This window comes from Sinocyclocheilus anshuiensis, unplaced genomic scaffold, assembly GCF_001515605.1.
Source record: "Sinocyclocheilus anshuiensis isolate Anshui unplaced genomic scaffold, SAMN03320099.WGS_v1.1 scaffold234, whole genome shotgun sequence".
Lineage (NCBI taxonomy): Eukaryota > Metazoa > Chordata > Actinopteri > Cypriniformes > Cyprinidae > Sinocyclocheilus > Sinocyclocheilus anshuiensis.
This window is the reverse complement of record NW_015544165.1, coordinates 2,204,189-2,218,262: the sequence shown is the minus strand read 5'-3', so window position 1 is coordinate 2,218,262 and position 14,074 is coordinate 2,204,189. Positions and strand designations below refer to the sequence as shown.

The 14,074-nt window shown below is 37.3% G+C and overlaps 1 protein-coding gene across 1 annotated transcript; it reads left to right on the top strand.

The window, feature by feature from the left end:
- Window positions 1-2,409: 2,409 nt before the first annotated feature.
- On the top strand, window positions 2,410-12,734 carry LOC107695736 (rho-related GTP-binding protein Rho6-like). The gene is made up of 4 exons (XM_016495760.1): window positions 2,410-2,621; window positions 2,942-3,029; window positions 9,664-9,719; window positions 11,867-12,734. The coding sequence occupies exons 1-4, from the start codon at window positions 2,502-2,504 to the stop codon at window positions 12,140-12,142; spliced, it is 540 nt and encodes a 179-aa protein (XP_016351246.1). The 5' UTR covers window positions 2,410-2,501; the 3' UTR covers window positions 12,143-12,734.
- Window positions 12,735-14,074: the final 1,340 nt, after the last annotated feature.

Below are 14,074 nucleotides of genomic sequence, written 5' to 3'. Positions count from 1 at the left end.
TGGCACAGCTGAAACAAATGTCTTTGTTTGTTGCTTTAACAGGTAGATATGCAGTACAGATTTTTCACTGCAAGACTCAGACTGTGGATAAGACAATAAAGGACAGTTGTTTATATAGTTATAGACCCAATACACCAAAATGAGGGCAATCAAAATATTTGAGGTCTTCTCAGAAGGAAATTAGGGGATTCACAGATCATTAAAGGTTAGAGTCGTTAGGTGGAGGGAGAAGAATGTATGAACTCCTATTGTCCTCATGTCTGTGGCTATTGATGCTGAAAGAAAACAGTTTAATTGATTACTTTGGACACAATAGAACATGTCAGAATATGCAGGAATTCTGGAAAAACTGGCAAAGAGTCTAATTTAGTTTGCATGTGATAGACCTCATGACTACACATATAAATACTACACATACATACTTTTTTTCAGTGTATGCATATATGCGACATATGCATGTCTATATTCAAATACAAAAATGATAATAGTTTATTTTAAATCATTATTTTAAATAATAATTAAATAATCTAATTTAAAATGTTAAATTTTGTATTTTAATTTTAAATATATTTATAATTATGTCATTGTTACTAATTATTACAACATTTTTGACACCTCCAATGTACACATTTAGATCTTATAACACATACGTGTATCTATATGCAGAGTAGAGGTATTTAACTGAGACTTTTATCAAAAGAATCAATTATTACAGTACTTTGACATTCAACACTATTTTGTCTTACATAATTATCTGCAAAAGATGCCAAGTGACCACGAACCTCTAAGGTTAAACAGCAGTAGGAACCCAACTGCCACCTTCTGACACCTCTACAGCAGATTGTGTTGTGACACACGGGGCTGTTGATTATTCAGCTCCACCTGCTTTCCTGTGCTTTGTGCCCTGCTGTTACAGCAGGGGAATTCTTCTCTCATACATACTTCATGCGATTTCCCCCCTGCTGAGGATACTACGAGCCTCATCCATGATACCACTACCTGGTTCAGTAGGTTGAATGGCACATATGACAAGATAACAAGGGTTTCCAGTCAAATTAAAGACAAAATATTGCAATTCCAGCACACAGTTTTATCCAAAATGGTATTGGAAGTGTGACATGGGACAAGCATAGGGTCAAAAGCATGTTTGGGGCACAAAATACTTGCTAAATCTTAATGTACTGCTCAATTGGATGTACTGCTCTGAAACCATTTAATGGTGTGAAATTAGGCCATCTAATTTCAATCTGGAGAATAAATTAATTTGCAAGTAGGGGAGAAGAGGGAAGTGTTTACGTAAGGTCTATTCCACTCAGCCAGCTGTCTTTGAGGTGTTTAACATACAAATATAACCTTGAAAGTGTCAGTGTCTCTGTGTGCCTGGTGTCTATCAGACCACTTTAGCCTTCTGAGACTCCCTGAGGGCTGAGATTTTAAACTGCCCCATCAGGCCAATAAACTTTTGTGTCCAAAACAAACAGAGACAGTGATCAAAGAGTAATTTGTCCAATAATCCAGTCAGTTAATACTGTAAACAAACCTTTTCATGGTTTTATTCAAGGGAATTTTTATGAGTCATGCGAGACTTTACTGTAAAATGACTTTAAAGCTGAAAATAAACCTAACATTCATGTCACAATGGATACGTTTAATCAAGACTATGACAATTTTTTCAGGATTAGGGCAGAAAAATGTAATAGTTTAAGAATTAGCTATTGACATTTTGGGGGATGTATTATCTGGGGGGCATTTGTTAACATATATGAATTAAACAGACCTCGGGAAATGAAAGCAAAACACTGGTCTTAAGTCTTCCCCTAAAGAAAGCAGGCAATTCACAGATCATTAAAGGTGAAAGTAAAGTCAGTAGGCGGAGGGACAAGAACCTGTGAACAGTCCTATTGACTTCATGTCTGTGGCTATTGGAGAGAAAACAATCGAATTAATTACTCTGGAGACAATGAAGATGCTAGAATATGCAGGAAAAGCTGGCAAGTGGCATGATTTCGTTTGTATGTGACAGACATTCAGTGTACTACTACATCAAATGCTATTCTCACAGACTATTTGATTCATAATATAGATTATCCATCTATATATATATATATATATATATATATATATACACACACACACACACACAGTATATAGTCTTTTGTAATCACAGAACAACCCTAGTGTGGACATGTTGGACAACTCATGTATAAAATTAGCAATTGTGTGGAATTTTTTATACGGTAAGGATGAGATAAAAGTTTCCCAAAAGGCTGAGTCGTTGGGGAAATACGTTTCCGGACGGAGGAAAGAAGAAGAATGTGAGACGTCATGAGCATCGTGCAAGCTGATTGGCTGTTGTGCGGCATATATAAACCCACAGTCCACCATTCAATCACTTCGACTGCGGGCAATTCGCAGTGCGCTGTACTCAGAAAGGGCAGTGCACTCGCTCATCGTCGTGTTGGTCTGGTTCATTTTGTTCGGTTATAGGATAACGCAAAACCATGAAAGAGAGAAGAAACGCACAGCCATTGGTGGTCAGATGTAAACTGGTGCTGGTTGGGGATGTTCAATGCGGGAAAACTGCGATGTTACAGGTTTTGGCAAAGGATTGTTATCCAGAGGTCAGTACATTTTCCGAAAGAAGCCCATTCATTAAGTTAATTCTAAAATTATAGCCTAATGGTTTTGTCGAATAACAAACTGTTGTTTTTCTCATACATGTTGAGATTTCGATGATTGTTTCATTGTAACATGCTTTGTTTACCAAGTAAGTTAGTCCATATCATTTATTTCACTGGCATAACAATAATGCATACATTAAATCGTTTTTCGTAGAGATAAAGAACGATACGTTAGCATTTAAATTGTTTTTTATTCCTAAGCATCTCATACATGCAGCATCACGTGCGCTGATCGGTGTTGATCTGTTGCGTCTCCACAGACGTATGTGCCCACAGTATTTGAGAACTACACAGCCTGTCTGGAGCTCGACGACCAGCGTGTTGAATTGAGTTTATGGGACACATCAGGTAAGACTAAACGGATAATTCTTTCAGTAACTAAATGTGACCCTGGACCACAAAACCAGTCTTAAGTCGCTGGGGTATATTTGTAGCAATAGCCAAAAATACATTGTATGGGTCAAAATTATTGATTTTTCTTTTATGCCAAAAAATCATTAGGATATTAAGTAAAGATCATGTTCCATGAAGATATTTAGTAAATTTCCTACTGTAAATATATCAACTTAATTTTTGTTTAGTAATATGCATTGCTAAGAACTTAATTTGGACAACTTTAAAGGCGATTTTCTCAATATTTAAATTTTTTTGTACCCTCAGATTCCAGATTTTCAAGTAGTTGTATCTCGGCCAAATATTGCCCTATACTAACAAACCATACATCAATGGAAAGCTTATTTATTCAGCTTTCAGATGATGTATAAATCTCAATTAAGAAAAATGTATGCTTATGACTGGTTTTGTGGTCCAGGGTCACAAATACTAAAATGGACCTAAATGGACAGTAACATTTTTAATTGTATGTTATGCAACTTAGATGGTCCATGCATTGTAATGAAGCAGGATCAACATAATGAAATGCAATGTGACATTAGAAGACATAGTGTATATCAGTTATATTATTATATAAAACATTACATTAAAATATATTATTGATAAATTGTGTGGGTATATATATATATATATATACATTTTTCATGCATTTTTGCTTTTGAGTGTATTCATAGTCTGACTGGAATTGTCTGGATAAAACACTAGAAATTGGAAACCACAGCTCTGTTACTCTCTTTATTGTTACAAATTGTAGTTTTATATTCTGTTCAAGGCAACAGTCTGGCTATTTTTGAACCATGTTGGGCCAATCCAGTTATGCTGATTACTAAACTACCTGATTAGAATATTGAATTTGAATGCAAATATAATTATTTATGCTAATGCTGAACCAGTGCGGGGAAAATGTAAATGCTGAATAATTGCAACAGATGTTTGCAATGGAACAACACATAAAAACAAATTTCTACAATGCTTTATATGCATTTGATTTTTAATATCAGTGTCACGAAATCAAAACGGTGTCCATTGGGCCAAAAGTACAGATGAATTTATTATTTTTGAGTACAAATAAAAAGGGTAAATAAATACCACTCTGCTCTCTTGTCTAGTTAACTTGAATGTTGTGAAACTTTGGAAAATCCTGTAATTTTCCTCCTCAAAAGTGCTTGTTGTATTAACATTAATCCAGTACCTTGTTTACATGGTTTAAACTTCCCTACAGATGGAAGCAAATTATGATAAACTGATGATAAACCCTGTATGCCCTTAATATTGGAAGTTGTGTAAAGTCAGCCAATCAGATTGGAGCTTGCCAAATTGAGTGCTTTCTAGTTTTGTGTGCAATATGCATCAGGCATGAGTCTAGACGTCTGTCTTTCTATCAGCTGCCATACATAGTCAGCAGACTAACGAGGGAGTATGTGGTCACTGAGGCAGTTCACATCTCCCCTCGGCTTCCCATTGTAGCATATTGACCTGATTACAAAGTGCTGTTTGTCTGCTCCACACTGCTCATTTCTGAATCCCTAGTAAATGACTGACATGATAATTTCATGTCTCTCTCTGGATGTGTGCTAAAGGCACGCCAACTGAATCATCATAATTAGCACCCAGAAACGTCTGGTGGTCCGCTGACTGTGAAGTGTGACTGATAGGACTGGGTTTCTGTGATGTGTTTGTCTGTTGTATACGTGAGATAGAGACAGACGGTGAGTGAGGGAGAGAGAAAGCAAGGATTGTGATTTCATGGTCAGATTGTTGAATGAAATATGTGCTGTTAATATGCCTCAGTCCTTTGCTCGTGCTTTTTGATCTGATTTAGTCTGCTTGGAGACAAGCCAGCTTAGACGCAGAGTACAGTTTAAGGGGATGGATGAGTCCCGGCTTGTATGAGGATGAGAGGGCAAACCAGAGATTTATTCAGTTTTTAGCTGTTAATCATGGCTGAGGCTGTAGATTTTGAACTGTATTTCCATCAAGTCAAACAGATATTCCAAATCAAAGTACTCTCAAATGTAAACTGAATTTGCTGTATCCATAGTGTGACAAATGGGTTCAGTGATATGATAAATTGATAATTTGGCAAAAAAATGCACAATTATTTATATTCTGTTTCTGATAAAAAAAATCAGGAGTTCTGTGCTTTAATACATTTAAAATGATATATATATACTTTTGTATGTATTTGTCCGTTCAAATGAATGAAGGCGTGGAAAGAAACTTAATTCGGGGCTTGCATGCTGTCAAAGACGTATCTCTAAATGTGTGCGCGCTGTACAGAACACAGCGCGCGAGTACTGATTGGAGTTGTATTTTGCATCTTGCTTGAATGCTTTAAAATCGCTTGAATTTTTAAATTAACATGGCTTAAACGCATGCAAATTATAAACTTTTGTGATGACGCAGCAGTGGCCCGATCGGGCCAGTGACAAATTCGTCAACTGTCCCGAGCGTCTTTCACGCTGGCCCCGGGCCATCGGGCAGTCCTTATTGTTGAGCCCTATTATGACAATTTAAAACAACTGTTTCCTGGTTTAATAGTTTAAAATGTAATTTATTCCTGTAACGGCAAAGCTGAATTTTCAGCAGTCATTACTCCAGTCTCAGTGTCACATGGTCCTTCAGAAAGCATTCTAACATGCTGGTTTTGTGCTCAAGAAACACTTTATTATCAAGGTTGAAAACATTTGTGCTTATGTGGAATCTTTGAGTGTTTCTTTGAATAGAAAGTTCAAAAGAACAGCATTTATTTGATCTAGAAATCTTCTGTAACATTATAAATGTCTTTACTGTTGCTTATGATCAATTTGACGCAACCTTGCTGAATAAAAGTAATTTTGTAAAAAAATAAAAATAAATCCCTAGCCCCAAACTTTTCAATGGTGTATGTGTTTATTCATACAGAACTGTTAAATGATGCCCCCATTACCTTCAGTGCATAGTAAAAAGTGTAATTGCTGCTTTAGTTTTGTGCATAAAATCCAAGTGGTGCCAAAGTCATAACCTACAGTAATTAGTTCATTGTACTTTCAATCACTTTGAATTCAGTTACTAAAGTAAATGTAGTTTGACTTTGAACTCAAGAAATGACAGTTAAATGGATGGAAACAAAGATGTTATGACATAATGATGAAATAATTTTACAGCATGTCGGTTTTGATATGCATGTTGTTTATGGGCTGTAAGATAGCACTCTGTACCTAGTTGGTTATGTTCTAGAATTTCCCTGTGTGCTATTTGTCATCTCTGTGTTGCTGCTCAATATGAACGAGGCTTCTTCTTAGTCTTTTCCTCATTGATTGAGCTGACCCCATCATTGGGTTTCAAACTGCTTGCTTTGTGACCCAGAAAGGATTTACAGGTGAAAATCAATCCTCACACTTTATCACGACAGCCAATTGGACCTACTGCAGGCTCTTAGAAGATGGCCGTCTGTATTTCTAATATGGAGGCTATATTTAATTTGCATTGAGGTATTAGCAATGGATTAGGTGGCATTTGCCATTAAGCTGATAGATGTACATTTCTGCGAATATGAATTCTGCTGCTTCAGTATGGGATGACTTCACAAGATCGTGTGTGCAAAAATAGTGCTCCATTAGCACATTAAAAAAGCCAGTAGATTAATGGGCTCTCCAGTGGCCAACTGGCCATTGGCAGTTGATGACAGGCACCAATGAGGAAACCCCATCACAGCTCTGAGATGGTTTTCCCTGAGGGGTCATGGCCAGCCCCTCGCAGTGAGAGAGAGGGGGGATTCTTTGTTGGGCCCCCATCATGTTCTGTGATGGAATCTCTGGGATCTTAAGGAAGGGGGGGTGGGGGATATGGAGAACGCTCTAGGTTTTGTTCTCATCATCTCTACTGGGAAGAAGGAGAGGGGCTTTCATTTGCTTCTAGCTCCTTTGTGAACGTTGACCTCTTTCAGCCCCATGCTCACATTTACATGAGTCTGAGAGTGCTGATTAATTCCCACAGATTCCACTGCGTTGAAGTTTACTCTGTCCGCTTTTTCATTCTGTGCCATATTTGAAATGTCAATTATTTTGCAATATTTATGCACTGGCATAATATTTATTAATATTTTGATAAATGGCTTTTATTTATTTCAGTTTAATTTTAGTATAAGTTTTAGTAATTGTGATTTTTGTCTTTTTTATATTTATATTTAGCTTTGTTTTCAGTTAGTTAACATTTATAACTTTCATCTAATATTTGCTTTGTTTATTTTTTGGCTTTTTCAGTTAACGAATACAATTTTAGTAGTTTGTTTATTTAATAACAACACTGCTAATATGATCCAATCTTAGAGTAATTCATACAGATTTCAGTAAATCTACCCACCCAAAATACAAAAAAAAAATGCTTTAATGCTTCAGTAAATACATTTTAAAACCTTAAACTATATATTAAAAATAAAGCTAATCTTTTTTCATTAAAATACTTTATTTTTTTTAATTTAACATTTTAAAGTAAATTTGTTGCACATGTTTAACTACACGTAGTCAGTAACTATTTCAAGTACACAAGATAATTTATGCTTTATTTTGAGTCGAATGATGATGATTTGCGGAATAGTTCATTCAAGTGAATTCATCAAAATGATAACTTGTTAGTCTTTTTGAGTGATTAATTAAAATAATAATTTATTTGTTCTTGAATTATACTACTAACAACAGATAACAAACACAATAAAAAGTATTTTAAAACCGTATTTTGTGGCACATAGTCTTTCTCCAAATACACAAAATGATGATCTTTAAAAAAAGCATCATATGACCCCTTTAATACAGACAGCAAGCTCACTCACTTGAGTAAAATGATTTATTTTGCTCCGCCACAGTAGATTGAGGGTAGAGAAGCAGGAAACAATGGTATACTATTTTCATTATGATACCATCTTATTCACACTTGTGTATGTGAATGATATTTTCTTTCACAAGTAAATGGCAGATATAAGCAATAATAATTGACAGGATCTGTTATCGCTGTCCTTGAGACTGTCAGAGATGGCTTAGTCACGAGAGACTACAATTGTGAACATAACTCCTTTAAGTACTGAAATAAATCATACCCACTTAAAAAGACCACATTTTCAAGGAACATTTCCACAAACCAAACTGTGACGTCAATCACACTCAGGTGCACACCAAAATTTCTAGAGCGAGTGCAGTTTATTATGTTTCAGAATATGTCTGATGCAACTTGCCAGTTACATTCATAGTTCGCAGTCATTGGTAAAACGGCTAAATTAGTTTTTCAGAGAGTGAAAGGGTTCAGCAGATGGAATGCGGTGTGGCGCACAAAAGCAGCCCACTCCACCTCCATCTGTTCTCTTCACAAGACTCTTCCTGCGCCCAAGGAAAAGGCCGTCTCATATCAATGACATGCACACGTTGGCCTACTTTTCAGCTAAGCTAGTTTTGCTCCAGGCATGGCGTCACAACAGAAAGCATTTATTCTGATTGTAGCAACTCTACTCTGCTTTTTTGTTTTTTGTTTTTTTTTGCACCCTTCTTTGCATGCGTCACAACCCCGACGTCTGTTAATACGCAGACAGCATACCGTCCTCTTCTTGTTCAACCGGGGGAACATGTGGCCCAGGGTTGAGAGCTGAGCAGAAGTTTGTTCACTGTGTGCAGAGTTGTTCAATAGAGCAGTTTTGTGATCCAAGACTGCTGGTGGTACAGAATTCAGCGTTAATGTGTTCTTTTCAGATTTCAAACAGTGATCTGAGTGAGTTTTGGTAAGCTCACTGTGTGGAGGTCTTTGTCTGTGACTGCTGGGATGTATCATTTTGTCGAGTTTAACTGAAATTGCTCCTCAGTCCCTTGGTGTACATCTACATCGATCACTGCATTAAGATCAGCAGCAATTGAATGCAGCCTCACGCTCAGGTTTGTGTGTCCGTGACGTCCTGGTAGGAGAGAGAAAATAGGCAGTGATCTATGCTTCAGATTGAAGTTGGTCTGCAGTGGACCTTTTAACTAGTGATCTCCATAATGAAATGAGGGCAAATTGGCTTCATACATTTAATTTCATGTTGAGGTTAATTAAAACATAGTAAACCTGACTCTTATGAGCAATTCTTCAACGAATCACTCAAAGAGACTCACAAAGTCATGAGTTGTCATTTTGAGTGAGTCTGATGAGTCCTTCACTGAATGAGTTTTAACTGCAGTCAACATGAAAAGAGTACATTCAGTGAAGGATTCATCAGACTGATTCAAAATGACAACTCATGATTCTTTGAGTCTTTGTGAGTGATTAATTGAAAGAATTGTTCAACCGTCCTGTTGACAAAGTTTTAATTAACTTCAAATAAACATGATGTAAAATTGTAAGTTTTACTTATTGTCTGAGGATTTTACTTGATATTTAGGGGTGGGAATTGTAATGAACTTAATTCTGTTTCCATTAACGATTTAGTCCTTGTGAAATGTAAAGTCATTACCAAATGATGAGAATTTAATTGATGCATAAATTTGAAAACATCTGAAAAGGAGTATAAACACCCATTTTGCAAGAATTGTTTTAAAGATACTACATAACAACAAAAGTGTTTAACTGTGTTTGATTCTCTAAAAAGATCCAGCTCGTAAGAGTCATTTATTAGGGAATTGTTTAGACTTTGCTGGTTGCACTGTATGTGTTAGATTCACTAAAAATAATCTGCTCTTAAGAATCACTTTGTTTGGTAATCAGTGAAACTACACCGGTCACGCTGTATGATTTGATTCACTAAAACGAATCGGCACATGAGTCGTTTGTTCGGGAATCGGTTAGATTATACTGTTTGTGTTGTATGTGTTTGGTCTAATAAGAATCAAGTCCATTCTTTTGGAATCAATTGGTCTTCGAGTGGTCATGCTTGATAGATGTACTAAAAAGAAAAAAACCTGATTAAATTCATAAGCTTGCTTTGTTTGCGAATCACTTGGATTACACTGAAAATGGAGCTTACTACTCAATAAAAAAAAAAGAAACTTTTCAATGGCAAGTTAATCAATATTGCTAACTATGAGGCTTCTACAGTGCATGGGCTAACAGTTGTATCACTGACTCATGCAAAGACCTGAAGACCATAACGTGAGGTTCAGGAGAAGACTGCGGCTAAATTAATCCAGAAAAGGAGACTGCGATAGTGAGGTGTATATAAGGCTGTTTACACCACCCCATCATCTCCTCCGTACCAAGCGGGTGGGCACTGCTCCGTATCAAATGATTGATAGGCAGTTAAGGGACGCCTTAGGAAGACGGCGCTCTGCAGATGGTTGACTCCAAGGCTGTTGCTGTGGAAACGGGGACTGGAGGTATTGCATATGTGTGGGGGGCACAGGGGGTGTGGGTGGCTTACTTAAGGATTCTGTGCAAGAGGAGAGTAAGTGCCTACCCCAGCCCCATCGCTCCAAGTTGCATAATCTACTGGAAAAAAAACAAATCGAGGGAGAGAGCGAGACACATTGATCAATGAGGATTTGGAGCTCAGTTGTCATTTTCTTCTCCTTTAAAATGCCAATATGGCAAGCAGTGAGAGGACGTGGGCTTTAACAGGATGTATGCTGAGCTGACTGGAAATGAAGTGATGACCAGGGGAGCTGTACCTCCGGCCTTTGTCTGATTCTGTCTGCACATATATATATATATATATATATATACACACACAGCACATTCACAGTCATCAGATCTGCTTTTCTTGAATACTAGCTTAAAGACTCGGACACAAGAACTCGGCAGTTTTATTTATTTATTTTGTGATTCAGAATGGAGGGTCATGATACATGATATTTTTTTAAAAGCATTTCAACATGGTCTTTGGTCTTAAAGTTGATTTATCTGAGTACTAATGTGCAGAAAGTGCTTAAAGATGAGAAACTAAAATAGACTTTTTTGTTAATGTTTGTGTTTTACTCTGAGATTGTATCCATGCTTATTATTGTAAAAAAAAAAGAAAAAAAAGCTTGCTTTCATAATTTTGCATCAGTGTAACATTAAAAAACATTCTTCACCTCTGAAATGACATTTTGTTTTCTGCTTAAAACAAGGCAACACGGGCACAGACAAAACCACTCAATCATCAGCTTCACTCTGAAATGCTTCATATGAAAGTTAAATGTGTTTTGAAACCAGGTTCTTGTTCTCTCTTCTGTCTTGGGCATTTTGTTATTTTAACAATATATTAAAGGGGTCATATGATGCGATTTTCAATTTTTCCTTTCTCTTTGGAGTGTTACAAGCTCTTGGTGCATAAAGAAGATCTGTAAAGTTGCAAAGACTAAAGTCTCAAATCCAAAGAGATATTCTTTATAAAAGTTAAGAGTCAGCCACACCTACCTAAAACGTCTCGTTCTAACATGCCCCCACATGTCTACCTCACTATGGGAAGATTTGCATAACGCCGCCCAAATGTTCACGCTTCCACAAAAATATTAAGCTGCACGGCTGTTTTTAATATTGATAATAAGAAACGTTTCTTCAGCACCAAATCAGCATATTAGAATGATTTCTGAAGGCTCATGTGACACTGAAGACTGGAGTAATGGATGCTGAAAATTCAGCTTTGCCATCACAGGAATAAATTACATTTTAAAATAAACATTTATCTTAATATAAATGGGTACATGAAAACATAGCAGTCCATTTTAGGAAGGGATCAGACAATTATTTTACTTAGGACGCTGATTTTAATATTTAACTACCCATGTAGACAACTGATAACATGAACAAAGCTTTTGAATTCATCAACTGTCTTTTGAAACACTGTTGCTTCTATTAAGACTGAGAAACTATAGCAAATGGAGTTTGTGCATCTCTTATCACAGGGCTCTGCCATGGCCAAACAGTTGGGCGCTGAGGCTTATCTGGAGTGTTCGGCCTTCACCTCTGAGAAGAGCATCCACAGCGTGTTCCGCACAGCTGCGCTGGCTTGCATCAACAAGCTACAGCCGCTCGCCAAACCCAGCCCGACCCGCCGGCTGTCCAAACGCCTGCTCCACCTGCCCAGCAAGTCCGAGCTCCTCTCCTCCACCTTCAAGAAGGAGAAGGCCAAGAGTTGCTCTGTAATGTGAGTGGAGAACTTCACCCCCCCCATAACAAACGCTACACCATTCCCTGCGCTTTGGTCTGGGGAAGGAGGGGTGGGTTCCGATTGCCACATCAATGACGTGTGGAATCCTTCCTCACCCCCCAAAGAAACACCTTTCAGAACAAGTGGACACCTCGCTGTCCTCCTTGTCCTGAGCTCTTCAACAGTGCATATGTATTTTCAGTACTGTATCTTGCTTTTAAACGAGATTTGATCATCAGCCGTCATCTATTCACTTCTTGTTATCAAGAGATTTGCTGTCATTGGGTCAGTTGAACCTCGGAATGATTCAACTAAATAGGAAACATGTTTAAAAAAGGTTCTAATGTTCAATGTAAGCTATTCGATCTATAAATACAAGATCTCTAGTGTAAGCTTCAAAATAAATACCTACAGAATGCACTAAAATTGTGAAGCTGGGGCTGTTGTGGAGCTGTGCACAAGGCCGGGTCATGTAGAGGAGAAGGCGGCCCATTTGGCATTGTCACGCTTGTTGAATTTGCTGCAGTGTAGGAAGCGAAATGTGATTAAGTGAGAGCCGCCCATATCTGAACGCTACGATGGAGGAATAGAAGGAAATGGGCCAAAAATATTTGTATAAATACAATTTATGATGCTACCAAAGTCAATTTTCCCTACTACAACACCTTCTTATATATACACGCTTCTATTTTTAGAGGCTAAAGCTTTCTGAGAGATAGGATGGGTGTGACTGGGGAACATATTACAGTGATTATCTGTATCTTAATGTCTCCTGCTGCTTTCAAGTGTAGGCAACCATGATTTTTCAAAGGGATCCATACACTAGATCTGCGAGGGCTCAATCGGATCAATTTTGGCATGATGAATAAGCTTTCATTCCTGAAAATGACCTCCAGAGAGGTTTTCTGAAACCAACAGATTCAAAATGTATGCAAGAAGGTTAAGTCACCTGGTTTGAGATGTTTAAGATCAGACCAGCTTGGGTTTAGTTCGTCATGCATCTTATGTAGCATTCTGTCATCGAGCAGCAGAATCTCCCGTTTCTTTGCCTCCATGCTCATTTGCAGCACTAGCAGTCGAAATATTTGTGGATAATATCGTCCAATGTGTTTCTAAACTTGATTATCAATGGAAAAAAAAAAACATGTTTTCTTGTGCAAAGTGCTAATCTTGAAGTCTGCTTTCCACCACAAAGCAATAATTATGGTTGAAGTGCTTGTAATGCAAAGTGTGTACGGTGGCAATAATTAAAACAAAATAATTAAAAGGCTATTATAAAAATTCATGCTACTGCTTTGTGGACATACATATATTTATGTGGATATTCATCAGCACAGCTGTAAAAAAAAAACAAGCCAATATATTGTGACTATGTTCAGCCTTTGTTAGAGAAATTAGATGAAAATATGACCATTGGAGTGCAACTTTTTTATTTTTATTTTTTTTTCCTCCTTTTCAACTGAATGGAAATATTAGTGTTCTGTTCATGAGCATACAGGGAGGTTAATGCATGAGAAGCAGATGGACTGGAAGGAAATTCAGACAGGACCTTTTAAATATATGGATCAGCTGACCGGATAAGGGCTTTGGTGTTTGTGAATCTGCGAGGTCAAACTGGAAATGGAAGCCGACTTTTGGAATAAAACTGAACAGGCTGGTCCTGTTTAATGAAAGCGATTTGTCCATTTTTGAACCGTTGTTCCAATAATTGTTTTTGCTTTATTTGTGTATACTTGAAGTCAATATTTTTCTCATTTTGCTCAATTGTCAGTGGTGGAAGGGAAGATGCGAGCAGCCGCTGTGGCTGTTTACAAGTTCTGCCACTGTGATCACACACACCAAATTCCTTTTTGCATTGTCTAGTGACTGCGTAAATAAAGAAACTGAAGATGAATGTTGGGTTCTAGGGAGTGTGAACAGCGTGTATACATGA